This window comes from Pleurodeles waltl, chromosome 4_2 (assembly GCF_031143425.1).
Source record: "Pleurodeles waltl isolate 20211129_DDA chromosome 4_2, aPleWal1.hap1.20221129, whole genome shotgun sequence".
Lineage (NCBI taxonomy): Eukaryota > Metazoa > Chordata > Amphibia > Caudata > Salamandridae > Pleurodeles > Pleurodeles waltl.
This window is the reverse complement of record NC_090443.1, coordinates 485,223,264-485,237,950: the sequence shown is the minus strand read 5'-3', so window position 1 is coordinate 485,237,950 and position 14,687 is coordinate 485,223,264. Positions and strand designations below refer to the sequence as shown.

At 47.5% G+C, this 14,687-nt stretch overlaps 1 protein-coding gene across 1 annotated transcript in view; it reads right to left on the bottom strand.

Moving 5' to 3' along the window:
- MAST1 (microtubule associated serine/threonine kinase 1) overlaps nucleotides 1–14,687 on the bottom strand; it is a 696,806-nt gene that overhangs the window by 398,213 nt on the left and 283,906 nt on the right. Inside the window, exon 12 of the mRNA XM_069231862.1 lies at nucleotides 11,589–11,674. Within this exon, the coding sequence (XP_069087963.1) occupies nucleotides 11,589–11,674 (86 nt within the window). The remainder of the gene's footprint in view (nucleotides 1–11,588; nucleotides 11,675–14,687) is intronic.

Sequence of the window (14,687 nt, the reverse complement as noted above, 5' to 3'; positions counted from 1 at the left end):
GAGTCAGTGCCCAGGAGGGCCCCGGTAGCCACAGCCCCGCTGGGCAATGAGGGACCGCCATGGCACACACCGCAGCACAGGTCAGAGAAAGCAAAGTCAAGCACCGCTGAACAGGGCAAAGACCGCCATGGCAAGCACCGCTGAACAGGTCAGAGACAGCAAAGTCAAGCACCGCTGAACAGGGCAAAGACCGCCATGGCAAGCACTGCAGAACAGGGCAAAGACCGCCATGGCAAGCACCGCTGAACAGGGCAAGCACCGCCAACTCAAGCACCGCTAGCCCATGAGCGGCATGGGCAGTGACGCAACAGGGACCGTCACGGGGTGAGTGATGCACTCTGGGCACCAGTCCCCCTCCAGAACCAGTGGAGACATGCATCCACTCCGTCTGTCCTGCACAGGATGAAGCACTCTGGGCACCAGTCCCCCTCCAGAACCAGTGGAGAACTGCATCCACTCCATCTATCCTTGGCAGGATGAAGCACTCTGGGCACCAGTCCCCCTCCAGAACCAGTGGAGACCTGCATCCACTCCGTCTGTCCTGCACAGGATGACGCACTGTGGGCACCAGTCCCCCTCCAGAGCCAGTGGAGACATGCATCCACTCCATCTATCCTTGGCAGGATGAAGCACTCTGGGCACCAGTCCCCCTCCAGAACCAGTGGAGACCTGCATCCACTCCGTCTGTCCTGCACAGGATGAAGCACTCTGGGCACCAGTCCCCCTCCAGAGCCAGTGGAGACATGCATCCACTCCATCTATCCTTGGCAGGATGAAGCACTCTGGGCACCAGTCCCCCTCCAGAACCAGTGGAGACCTGCATCCACTCTGTCTGTCTTGCACAGGATTAAGCACTCTGGGCACCAGTCCCCCTCCAGAGCCAGTGGAGACATGCATCCACTCCATCTATCCTTGGCAGGATGAAGCACTCTGGGCACCAGTCCCCCTCCAGAACCAGTGGAGACCTGCATCCACTCCGTCTGTCCTGCACAGGATGAAGCACTCTGGGCACCAGTCCCCCTCCAGAGCCAGTGGAGACATGCATCCACTCCATCTATCCTTGGCAGGATGAAGCACTCTGGGCACCAGTCCCCCTCCAGAACCAGTGGAGACTGTTATCCACTTGAGAGACTGTGGCTTTTCCCCCCCCCAGGATACAGCAGTGGGCAAACCACCCACTGTAGAGACTTGTGAGACTGTGGCTTTGCACTCACCAGGATACAGCAGTAAGCAAACCACCCACTGTAGAGACTTGTGAGACTGTGGCTTTGCACTCCCCAGGATACAGCAGTGGGCAAACCACCCATTGTAGAGACTTGTGAGACTGTGGCTTTGCACTCCCCAGGATACAGCAGTGGGCAAACCACCAACTGTAGAGACTTGAGAGTCTGTGGCTTTGCACTCCCCAGGATACAGCAATGGGCAAACCACCCACTGTAGAGACTTGTGAGACTGTGGCTTTGCACTCCCCAGGATACAGCAGTGGGCAAACCACCCACTGCAGAGACTTTTGAGAATGTGGCTTTGCACTCCCCAGGATACATCAATGGGCATGGAGCCCCGTCGTGGATCTGGCGTGGTGCAGTCATCCGGCCGAGGTGCCACCCCTTCCCTTCCCCCTGAGGGGCCTGTTGTATTTCTATCTGATGCCCCTGCAGTGTTCTCTCCGTTCCAGGACAGTTAACGTGTGTGGGCCTCGCCCATGCATTTGGGGCCCAGTGGTCCACGGACATTGAAATGTGCATACCTGTACTACTAATCGTGATGTATATATTTGGAATGTGTATATATTGATGTATATATGAGCTAACTGTTTTTTGATGCATTACAATGGTTAAACTCATTTCCTTTTGTCTTAGCATTCTTCCGGGGGGGTTGGGGGTTGTTACTGTGATATTCGAAAATGCATTGGTGTGTGTGTTGTAGTGGGTGAGGGTCGGGTTGGGGGTGGGGGTGTTGCATGTGTGTGTCCGTGACTTTTGCCTCCCCCCTCCCCTATGTCGTAGGTGCAGTACTCACCGTTGTCTTCAGCGAAGCTGTTGCTGATGTACGGAGAGGAGCAGGAAGACAAGCGCAGGGAGTATTTGGAGTTCCGGCTCCATGGTGCCCTCCTTCCTCATGGAGTTTGTTCAGGTGAGCGTTTTCCCATTGAAAAAGCTGTTTCCGCCGTGTTTTTATACATGGTGAATCCGCCCCGGAAAAGGTGGCGGATTGGCCTGTTGTAATACTGTGGGCGGTACTTTGTCTTCCGCCTGTCTGTTGGTGGTGACCGCCGCGCTGCTTGTCTGTACCGCCGTGGCGGTCGGAGTGTTAAAGTGGCTGTCTATATTGGCGGTTTCCGCCACGGTCATAATTCCCTTTTTTTTCGGACCGGCCTGTTTGAGGTATTACCGCCGCTTTAACACCGTCCGCCAGGGTTGTAATGACCCCCTTAGTGTTCTGAGGTCTAATATGGGTCTCAGTGTTTTGTCCTTTTTTGGAATTAGGAAATACAGGGAGTAAACACCTGTTCCTTTTTGATGATTGGGTACTAGTTCTATTGCTTCTTTTTGTAACAACGCTTGGACCTCTAGTTGTAACAGATCTAAGTGCTGTTTGGACATGTTGTGTGAACTTGGAGGCACATTTGGTGGTATTTGTAGGACTTCTATGCAATAACCATGTTGGATAATGGCTAGGACCCACGAGTCTGTAGTTATGTGTTTCCAATTTTGGTAATAATCTGTGATTCTCCCCCCAACTGGTGTTGTGTGTTGGGGGTTTGTGACGTTGGAGTCACTGTTTAGTTTGTGGGTTTTTTGGGCTTTGGAATTTCCCTCTTGTTTTAGGGAACTGTCCACCCCTATATTGTCCCCGGAAGCCTCCTCTTTGGTATTGGCCCTGGTATGTGGGTCTGGCCTGTGAGGTAGAGGGTTCTGTGCTTTGGGCCCGAAACCCCCCTCTAAAGTGTGGCTTACTAAAAGTGCCTCTGCTCTGTGGGGAGTAGAGCGCGCCCATGGCCTTGGCCGTGTCAGTGTCTTTCTTTAGTTTGTCTATTGCTGTATCCACTGTTGTTCGTTGAATGGTATATTCATCACAGCCTGCTGGATCTCTGGCTTCAATCCGGAGGTACGTAGCCACGCGTGTCTCTGAATGGTGACCGCCGTGTTTACTGTTCTGGCCGCCGTGTCTGCTGCGTCCATAGCCGACCTTATTTGATTGTTGGAGATGGTTTGGCCCTCCTCTACAACCTGTTGGGCACACTTCTGGAACTCTTTGGGAAGGTGCTCAATGAAATGTTGCATTTCGTCCCAATGTGCCCTGTCGTATCTTGCCAATAGAGCCTACGAATTGGCAATTCGCCATTGATTGGCTGCCTGTGCTGCCACCCTTTTGCCTGCAGCATAAAATTTCCGACTTTCTTTGTCAGGTGGTGGTGCGGCCCCCAGAAGTTTGTGAGTTTGCCCATTTCCGGGCTAATCCCGTAATGTATACAGGGTCCGTAGGGGGAGGTTTATATTTCTTTTCCACCCGAGGTGTGATGGCTCTGCTCTTGACTGGGTCTTGAAACACCTGTTTGGCATGTTTTAACATGCCTGGTAACATTGGCAAACTTTGGTATTGGTTATGTGTTGATGACAGGGTATTGAACAAGAAGTCATCTTCTACAGGTTCTGAATGCAATGCTACGTTATGAAAAGTAGCCGCCCTGGAAACCACCTGCATGTAGGCAGTACTGTCCTCCAGTGGTGATGGCTTTGCCGGGTAGCAATCTGGACTATTATCAGAGACTGGTGCATCGTACAGATCCCATGCATCTGGGTCATCTTGGCTCATCCCTGTGTGCGTTAGTGACTGCACCATTGGGGGTGTTGCTATTGGGGACAGATGTGGTGAGGCCGATGGCGATGGCTGTGAAGAAAACTGTGGTGTTGTTTTTTCTTTAGCCACTTTTGCTTTTGGCTGCATTTCCGCCTCATGGAATGCGAGCTTCCGCTTCATCTTAATGGGGGGAAGTGTACTTATTTTCCCCGTGTCCTTCTGAATATGGAGCCTCCTCTGGGAATGGTCTGGCTCTCCCATCCCCAGTTCTTGTTCAAACCTGTGGCCTTGTAATTGTGAGGAAAGGCTCTGTTTGTCCGTATAGGAGCTTTGTTTCGGCTCCAAGGCTCGGTGTTTCGGCACCGAAACTTTTTCTGTAGTCTTTTTTGGCTCCGAAGAAACCTTTTTGGCTTTCGGGGTACCGATTTCTCGGTGCCAGATCTGGTCGGAGCCGGTATCTCGGTGCCGAGTATATTCGGAGCCAGTATCTCGACCGGAGTCGGATGTCTTCGGCTGCTGTGAAGCCTTTTTCGGTGCCGATGCTTGGTCACCGTGCTTTCGGGTAAAGCCATGGCCTGTCGGTGGTGCCATCCCCTTGGCCTTCATGATTTTCGAGTGAGTTTTTGCCGGGGCTGGTTTACTCACGGTTTGTTGCCTCATCGGCTGCTCACTCTCGGGCTCGTCCGAGTCCATATCTGGAATGGAGAATGTCTCCTCTACTTCGACGTCGGGGTGTCCGGCCGGTGTCGACGCCATTTGAAGTCTTCGAGCTCTCCGGTCCTGCAGCGTCTTCTTCGACCGAAATGCCCGACAGGCCTCACACGTATCCTCTTTGTGTTCGGGGGACAAACACAAATTACAGACCAAATGTTGGTCTGTATAAGGATACTTAGCGTGGCATTTGGGGCAGAAGTGGAATGGGGTCCGTTCCATGAGCCTTGAAGACGCACACCGTCGGGCCAACCAGGCCCCGCCGAGGAGTGGAAGCCCCGAAAGGCTGCTGGAGCTCTTCTTTTCTTCGGTGTCGATGTGCTATAACTAACCCGATACTGAGCGCAAACAATACCATCGAATTTTCCGATTGTTAACTAACTTTTCTGAACCGAAACACGGAGCGAAGAGGAACACGTCCGAACCCGATGGCGGAAAAAAAACAATCTAAGATGGAGTCGACACCCATGCTCAATGGAGCCGAAAGGGAGGAGTCCCTTGGTCATGTGACTCGAAAAGACTTCTTCGAAGAAAAACAACTTGTAACAATACGAGCCCAACACTAGATGGCAGGATAATGCACAGCATGTGTATCTGCAGCTACACATGCCATTGAACATATATATATATATATATATATATATATATATATATATATACATATATTTTTTTTTTTTAAGCCAAATTGACTGGGAAAAAAAGGTCTTTAGACTAGTTGAATGTCTTTCATGGACTCTTTTTAAAACATAAAGATGAAGGAATAGAGGGCAGTGTAGCCCCATAGGCTGCCCTTAAGTAACTTAAAATAGCATCTGCGCCTTTAACCAGAGACCACCAGTATCCCATCATGCAGAGCAGGTGGCAGTTGCTTCAGTTCTTTTTTGCAGAAATGTGGCAGTGTTAGATAGGTCTAATAATTGTCTTTGTTATTTCCACTGAGTAGGAGGGAGTGTGCTTATGACTTTAATGGAGAGTCCCATGAGAAAGAACTGGGATTACAGATAAGAAACCATTACTTCTTCAACAGGGGACCTCCAGTGATAGTCATAAACTCTGAATAGAGTAGCAAGCCCATCCCCACAAAAGAGCAGTGGAAAGGACAGAGAAGCGAATCAACTGACCAGATTACACAAACAAATTTCTCAGGGAGGCCTGTCCTACTTCAGCATCTGCTCTCGCATCTAAATCCAAAAAATAGTGTTTGATAAAAGTGTGAACAGATCTCCATGTAGCTGCCTTACAGATCTTGGCAATGAGAACATTTCTCTTTAAAGCAGCCATAGCTGCTTTCCCTCTAGTGGACTGCGCTTTAGGTGTACCAGTGAGAAACTTATTCACCTTCTGATGGCAGAACAGAATGCAAGAGTCTATAGCTCTGGATATGGACTGTTTGGACATGGCATAACCTGTACAGACTAGTCGATAAATCGTTCGACTTGAAGATATCTTTTGTTCTATCCTAATAAAACTCAAAGACTTGCCTGACATCTACAGAATGTAGAGACATTTCAGCTGGTGCAGAAGCTGATTGACGTGGAAATCCGAAATCACTTTCGATAGGAATCTTAGGTGAGTAGTAATGACCACCCTACCAGAATGGAAAACAGTGTATGGTTTGTGAGAACCTAATGCTTGAATTTCGCGAAAACTATATGCAGATGTAATTGCTAAGAAGAAAGCAGATTTTCCAAGAGAGATGAATGGGCTCAACAGGGGCCTCCGTGAGTTTGGAAAGGACTATAGTAAGCTCCAATGGAGGAGATGGACGCCTTGGAGGATGGCAAACCTTTTTCAAACCCTCTAAAAAATCCTTGATGACAGGAATTTTGAAAAAAGAGGTTTGTGAATTAAATTTTCTGTAGGTAGTAACTGCAGCCAAATGAACTTTTATGAAAAAGAATTGTAAGCCTGACTTGGCCAGGTATAATATGCATGAAAGAATCACTTCTTCTTGGCACATGGTAGGATCAACGTTCCTGTGAGAGCACCAGATGCAGAACCTCTTCCATTTCAGTGAATAAGTCGACCGCGTGGATGGGCGTTTGGCTTCCTTCAGAATGTCCCTGCAGTCTTGTAGCAGATTTAAATGCCCATTTTGTACAAGCTCATGAGCCATGCTGCCAAACTCAAAGAGGAGAGATTGGGATGGAGCATTTGGCCTCCGAACATCATGAGAAGGTCTGGTCTGCACCGCAGCCTCATGTGTAGATACTCCGACATGAGGACAAGGTCTGTGAACCACCATTGTCGGGGCAATCTGGAGCTATCAAGATCATCATGGCCCTCGAGTAAAACAGCTTGATGAAGATTGATGGAATAAGGGATATAAGAGGAAAGGCGTGTAGAAAGTTTTGTGACCGGCCGATCCATAGGGCATTCCCCAGTGCCCCTTGTTGGAAGTACCTCAAGGAGAAGCCTGGGCATTTTTTGTTTTCTGCAATGGCAAATAAGTTTTTCTGGGGAGTTCCCCACATGTTGAAAATGCTTTGCATGATGTCATAGCGAAGGACCCATTTCTGGTTTTCCTGAAGGACTCTGCTTAGAGAGTCTTCTTGGACATTTCAAACACCTGGGAGATGGGTTGCAGTGATCTGCAGGTTCCTGGCTATCGGCCAATTGTTCCTCCCTGCTTGTTGAGGTAGTACATGGTTTCTGGGTTGTCTGTCTGAACAAGCAGGGATTATGACTGGAAGGACAGGGAAAAGCCTTCAATGCTAAGTGAACCGCTTGTAGCTTGAAGAGATTGATGTGATAAGCAGGGGCAGCTCCTCCATTAGGGCGGAGGAGCGTTGCCCCCAATCACCACCCCCGTCAGCAGTGGCAACTGCAAACCTTTTACCAAAAAAATAAAAATAAACTTTTTTTATTATAATTTTTTGGTAAAGGGGGCAGGGCGATGGGGTTGACGAGCAGTGAGGGGGAGTGCACAGCACTCCCCCTCACTGCACATGTATGTTTGGCCAGCCGACCGTCTTGGGCTGGCCAAACACACATGCGCAGTGGGATCTCCCCAGCCCAACAACACAGTTGCCGGGCTGGTAAGAGCCGGCACAGGCTCCCAGTCTACCTGGAGCGCCTTGGCTGGGTGCTCCCAGCCAATCCTGATGCTACTTTGAGCAGCGTCAGGATTGGCCACAGGGCAGGCTGGGAGCATGTGCCTGCAGCCTGGAGCCACAATGGGACAGAGGAGTGACACAGCGGAGGAGTTAAGTGTTTTTTTAAATTATTTTTTAATTTAATTTGTATTTATCCCCTCCACCCATGCGCCGCCCCACCCCTTCTGATTGCCACGAGAGGCGACTGGTGATAACTCATCTCCCTCAAAGCACATGTTCCCTGGATTTGTAAGTCATCCATAGGCGCTCACCAAACCGATAGAGAGACATCTATGACTATCATCTGAGATGGAACCTCCTGATGAAAAGACATCCCTTAAAGTAAGCTTGTTGGAGAACACCACCAGCTCAGGGACTGTATTACCTTGGGAGAAAGAGTGATCCTGTCCTCACAATTGCCTGAATATTGACCCTACTGATCCTCTGGACACTCCTGAAATGGTCTCATGTGGAGGCAGGCATTTGGAGTGAGAAAAATGCACAAAGCAATTGAGCTAGGAGAGATGGCACTGTTTTCACTGTTGGATGAGAGGCTTTCTTCACAGAATGACAGTGCAGATGGATTGATAACAGTCTCTCCTCCAAAGGATACACTCTTGCTTGTATGGCATTGATGGTGGCACCTAGGTAATGCAGAGACTGGATTGGAGTAGGGGATGATTTGTTGTGACTGACATGCAGACCTAATCAGTGGAGAAGATTGTTCATCAACTGATAGTAATGTTGGACTTCTTGTGGTGATGATGCTTTGATCAGCCACTCATCTAGATATGAATAGCCAAATATTCTGAACTTTTAGTGACGTGTAGCCACCACTGCCATTCACTTCGATAAAGTTATGGGGGCTGATTTGAAGCTGAAGGGAAGCACTTTGGTCTGGTAGTGATCTTGGCCTATGGCAAACCTCAAGAGTTTGTAGTGTTTTCTGCTTTTGGAATGTGAAAATATGCATCTTGAAGGTCTATCAGACAGAGCCAGAGCCCCTAATGTATTTGGGCATAAATCAGATGCAGAGCCAGCAAATGTATCTTTCCAAACCAATTTTTTAGCTGTCTTCAGATCTAGAATGGGTCTGTGTTAGTTTTTGGGGTCTTTCTTTTTGACCAAAAGTAACCAGAGTAAATCTCTATGTCTCATTGTTTGGGAGAGATGATTTCCAATACTTGCTTGTGCAGAAGGATGTTGACCTCTGAGTGCAGAATCTACAGACGTTAAGTGAATAGTTTTGGTGGTATATTTGGTGAGTACTGGCAAATCTGAGACAATACCCATTCTGTACAATATTTAGAACCCAGGCATCTTTCATGATGAATTGCCACTCTGTGAGGAAATGAGATATACTTCCCCCTACTGGGGTGGCTAACGGAAGAGATTGAAGCAGAGTTTCATTGTTCGGAGCCAGTTGCAGGTTTTCCCCCAGGAGCACGCTGTGGCAGGCTCTTGACAGTTGACGATGTTGTTGGTGCTGATAGGGCCTTTTTTGTTGTTGTGATTGGTGACATTGAAACCAGTGAGGGATTTGTACCTTCTGCGGGAGATAAAGACATTGGTAAGGCTTGTAGGTAGGTTACCGCTGTTCTTTTTGTTTTTCAATACCAAGCGCCGTCAGGGTTTCCATCTCGTCATCCATTTGTCTCCCAAATAGTGGAAGGTTCCTGAGAATGGAAGGTTAATTGCTGTGCCTCTTCTTTAAGACCAGTAAGGTGAAGCCAAGAGTGCCTTCCGAGTGCCAGACCATGACAGTAATCGTGGGCTGCTAGCAGTGACGAGTCAGCTGCTGCACTAATGACTTGGTTAGAGACCACAATGTCCTCATTTTTCACCTCAAGGCAGTGCTCCCGACAATCTCTAGGGAGGTTGTCTGCAACCTTTGCAAGGAGTTCCACAAAGCTCTATCATATCAACCCACCAGGGCCGATGCATGTGCAGCTTTCATTGTGGTGGCAGCTGTACCACATACTTTGCATCCCACTGAGTCCAATGTCTCCCTTTCCTTGTCCGGTGATACCGTGGACGAAGGTGCAGGTGGGTGCAGTTTCTTTGCCATCCAAATCACTTCAGGATCAGGGAGAGAATCTGAGCAAAGAAACAGTGGATACTGTTCTGGAGATCTATATTTCTTTTGCAGCCTCGATGGAGCTGATTCAGTTGAGGCTGATGTGAGGAACAGCTCTATGACCAGTTGCAGAGACCCAGAACCAGTGGTAGGAGTGGTCTGCACACTGTAGGCTGGTCAAGCGTCTCAAAGATCACTGAAGTAGAGAGAGGGGGAAGGCATTGGAATAGGCAATTATGAGGCAATTATGATGCAGGATAACAAATTGGATACATTTCATCCAATTCCGCAGTACTGGCGTCACTGTCAACATATATACCCTGCTCTGTCACCATCAGCTTCATTTGAGGACCAGGTATAGGTTTTGGTTCAGATGGGAATATCTATGTGCTGAGAGAGTTTCAAGGAGTATTTGAATCAGAATCTCAGACCAACATGGAAATTGCCACTGAGACGCCTGGCCCTGCAGTAATTTGAGCGGAAACCAGCAGGAGCCTGTGCCACCAAAGACTTACAATGAAGGGCTGGCATGGTAGCAGTGTGTGTATCAACCAGTATCCAAGTCAGAATGGCTTAAATGGGACTGGGGCTGACACCCCCCTTGATCTCATGTGAACCAGGATTACGTGCAAGGCCTTTATCCTATCAGTCAACGTATCCAAAAAGGAGTCTAACACCAGGAAAGATTATAACAGGTTGTTAGAAGCCACATCAGATTCACAGACACTGACTCACAATCTGAGTGCTCAGAATATTGCATTATTGATCCATATAATCCACCCTTCATCTGAGAGCAACAGTCAATGAAGATTGAAGGGATCCAGTGGATGCAGATCACAAGCACCTATGAGGTTCTGGAGAGTTTCGGGGTTGAGGTACTGGGGAAAACCTAATATCACAGTTATCATTGCTATATTCTGCTGGAGAACAGAAGGAATACTCTTAAATCCATGTGTGCTACAGAGATATGGAACAGTCTAACATCATCAAAAAAGGTGGTGAGTGAGTAGGACGAGGTAAGCCTTATTTTGTCTGCAATTCTCTACTGTACACAAGGAGTTTATAAAGCAGCACAAGGAAAAAATGAAGACTTCATTACAACTGGGTTTTTACGAGGCAGCAGGGAAAACTGGCTTCTGTGTGCTCAACCCTTTCATCTCTACCTGAATTATGGTTCAGTGGATGTTGTTTTCCTGATAGCAGTGGCTCAGATGTTGGGAAAATCCTCTTATCAGTTTAACCACTTGAGTAAAATGTGTTGAAATGCCAGCTTAATTTAAGGTGAGCCTCATGATGTTTATATTAACAGGAGTGGGATATTTTTTCAGCTGTCCTGGACAAGCAAAACACTGGGGGCAGAAGATTTATTGGTGGTCACCAGCAACAATGCAGAAACAAATTTATGTCCTTTGTGTTTGGGACTCCATCCTGGAGCTCCTCTAACACGTCAGAGAAGGCAATGGTTCAGCCAGCCTAAAACAAGCCACTAAGTAGCATCAGAGAGATAGAACACTAGGCCAGAAGATCTCTTAGTCAATAGTGACAATTACTGCTCTCTTCTAGATGTAGGTCTAGTCAGGTGCATTGTGATCCCTCATGGCTTACAGGAATCACTTCCCTTTAACTGGACCATTGTTAGTTCTTTTCCCACCTCTCTCACAATCACTTCTCTCAGGGAACTGCAAACAGTCCAAATGATAGAACTCCAAATTACAGTAACTCCATCTGATTTAGCACAACTGTAGAAGGTTAAGTGAAAGTATTGGAAATGACTCCACAACATGTTGATAAACTGTCTACCCACTGAACAGCAACACAAGCATGCAGCCTATGCACTCATCCACAATCCACCTCTTTCAGGCCAGGCTTTGGATCTGTCCCACCTATACCCATGTCACACTCACCCATAAGCCCCATTGCTAATCAGTTTGATGGTTTCAAAGTCGTTCTCTCCAGGTGGTTTTGGGGTTTTTGTGGTGGTTTCTTTACCCTAAAAAGAGAGAAAGAGAGAGAGGCTACATTTAAGGATCTTGGATTGGACAATAAATTGGCACCATTATTTGTGGTCAGCCATTACTAGGAACTTTCTCATACAGCACTGAAAACCTTTGACTTAGTTACACCTGCTTAATTATTACTTTTGTGACTATTCCAGTTGCAGCAATGTAAGAGTGGAATTTATGCATAGGCAACTGAAGAAATCCAACCAACATTACGGTTTTGATTTGTATACAAAACCTCCACAACATAGCTATTATTAACTCTAACTTCTCTGGAAAGAAGAAATAACACCAAAACTCTTAAGAACATTATTTAAAATCTCCTTGAAATAGCCCAAACTATCACATATCTTTCAAAATAAATGTTTCATTTGTCAAAAAGGATAATATGAGAAAGAAATACATGCACTGCTGTTGGATAATGTTTTTATTAAACTCCACCTGTGTTGTCACCAGATTGCTGAAATGAGGACTGGGGCAAGAGTTTTTGCCACCCTGAACAGCTCAACAATTTGACCCCAGCAAAAGTGCAGCCTTGGCTGCCCATAACAGCAATATCCTGATATTTGGCTGGATAGGTACTTAAAATATTTTCCCATATTCTAAAACTATCCTTCACCAAAATTATTTATAACCTTTCAGAAAGTGCTAAATAACTGGTGTGTCAATTTGGTGCTACTTCTCTAGCCAAGCTCTAACTCTGCACCCCATATAACCATCAGAAATCTTTCAGCTCCGGGCACTGACTGGACTATGGCCCACTCAAGTTGACAAAGCAATTTTGTGAGCAGTGTGATGGTCCCAACCACCAAACGCTTGCTGTGAGGCAGGCAGTGCAAGACATGCATTCCTCCCCTGCTCCTTGGGGCCTGCATCATTGTGTCTGTATTTTGTCACTCTGGATGGCTTTCTAGTGTTTAAGACTTGGCCAGCACCTTTGACTCTAAGTCAGGCTGAGATTACCGCAGTGCATAGGGTCACCACAGGAATCAAGGGCCTGAAATAGAGTAACAACATTGCTGATGAGATGAGGATTAGAGTGCAATAATCTACCTCCATCTTCCTCAGCATCCTGGGGATGAGAAGAAATGGAGGAAAATCATAAGCATGTATTTTGGACCAAGTGAACGAAAGGTCATTGCCTACTGTTTCTGGGTGTCAAAACATGATTCTGAAGCACTGACATTTGCTGTTGTCTGGTGTGAACAGATCAGTCATGGGTCGACCCATCCTCTTAATATGTAATTCTCTTAGTCTTTGCGCAGTTCCCACCCATCACATTCCTTATGTTGCAAATTAAGAGTACTGTTTTAACAGCCAGGCTGATGTTCCACAGCAATGCCGATCTTGTGAGTAATGGCCCAGTTCCACAGTCTTTGAGCCTCTTCTGAGAGGGGTCTGGACCACATTCCACCATGTGTGGTTGTGTAGAAGGAATGGTTTCTTACCTCTAATCCTAGTTATCTCTCAGGGGGATCTCCATTGAAATCATAAACTCTGAATGGTCCTGCCCACATCCGGGGACCCTGGAGTAGCTCTTTCAAAGTCACATCTACTTTGCCCTACTTCAGAAAGGCCAGGAAACATTTGTGACAGACATGTTAGATTTTGCAGCCTTAAAAACAGGCAATGTAACCAATCTTATTAAATGACTTTAAAACTAAGAAGGAAAAAAGGGTCATAACATTAAAAGTCGCTTAAGTAAAATGAAAAGTGACCTTTTAAAAACGTCCTTCACAAACGCTTTTTACTTCTTTTTAATGTAAGATAAGGTGTAATACATAGCAATGTAGCCTGCATAGGCGGCAGCACTGAAACAATGCAAATACGACACTGCGCCTTTAAGGGCCTCATGACCTCCAGTGTCCCATTATGCCCTGTAGGTGGCAGATTACTCAGTTCTTTTTGACAAGCAAATTAGCAGAATAGGGTTATACATACATTATGGGGGTCATTCCAACTTTGGTGGGCGGCGGGGGCCGCCCGCCAAAGTTCCCCCGTCGAAAGACCGCGGGGGTCATTTCGACTTTCCCACTGGGCCGGCGGGCGACCGCCAAAAGGGCGCCCGCCGGCCCAGCGGGAAAGACCCTACAACAAGGAAGCCGGCTCCGAATGGAGCCGGCGGAGTTGCAGGGGTGCGACGGGTGCAGTGGCACCGTCGCGATTTTCACTGTCTGCAAAGCAGACAGTGAAAATATTTATGGGGCCCTGTTAGGGGGCCCCTGCTCTGCCCATGCCAGTGGCATGGGCAGTGCAGGGGCCCCATGACACCCGTTCCCGCCATCCTGTTTCTGGCGGTGAAAACCGCCAGAAACAGGCTGGCGGGAAGGGGGTCGGAATCCCCATGGCGGCGCTGCAAGCAGCGCCACCATGGAGGATTCCCTGGGCCAGGGGAAAACCGGCGGGAAACCGCCGGTTCCCCTATTCTGACTGCGGCTTTACCGCCGCAGTCAGAATGGCCGTGGAAGCACCGCCAGCCTGTTGGCGGTGCTTCCGTCATTGGGTTAGAATGACCCCCTATATCTTCCACTGGGGAGGAAGGAGGGTTGCTTATGATTCCAGTGGTGATTCCCCTGAGACAGAACTAGGATGATAGGTAAGAAATCATTTCTTTACTCTCAAGAGATCTCCATTGATAATCATATGTACTAAATACATTAGCTAGCTCATCCCCTAAAATCCCTGTGAAGGAAGAGATTAAAAAAAGAACAGTATAATTAGACAAACAAGTTCTTTAGAAATGCTTGCCCCACTAAGACATCAGCCTTAGCATCCGAATCAAGATAAAAGTGTCTTGTAAAGGTGTGAATCGATTACCAAGTTGCAGCTTTGTAAATCCCAGCAAATGGGATATCACCAAGTAAAGCAGTAGTAACAAATTTACCACTGATGGAGTGAGCGCTAGGTCTACCAAATAGGGTTTTGTTTGCTTTTTGATAACAAAGGATTATGCAGGAGGCAATTCATCTAGACAAGGATTGTTCAGAAGTGCCATTGCCGGCC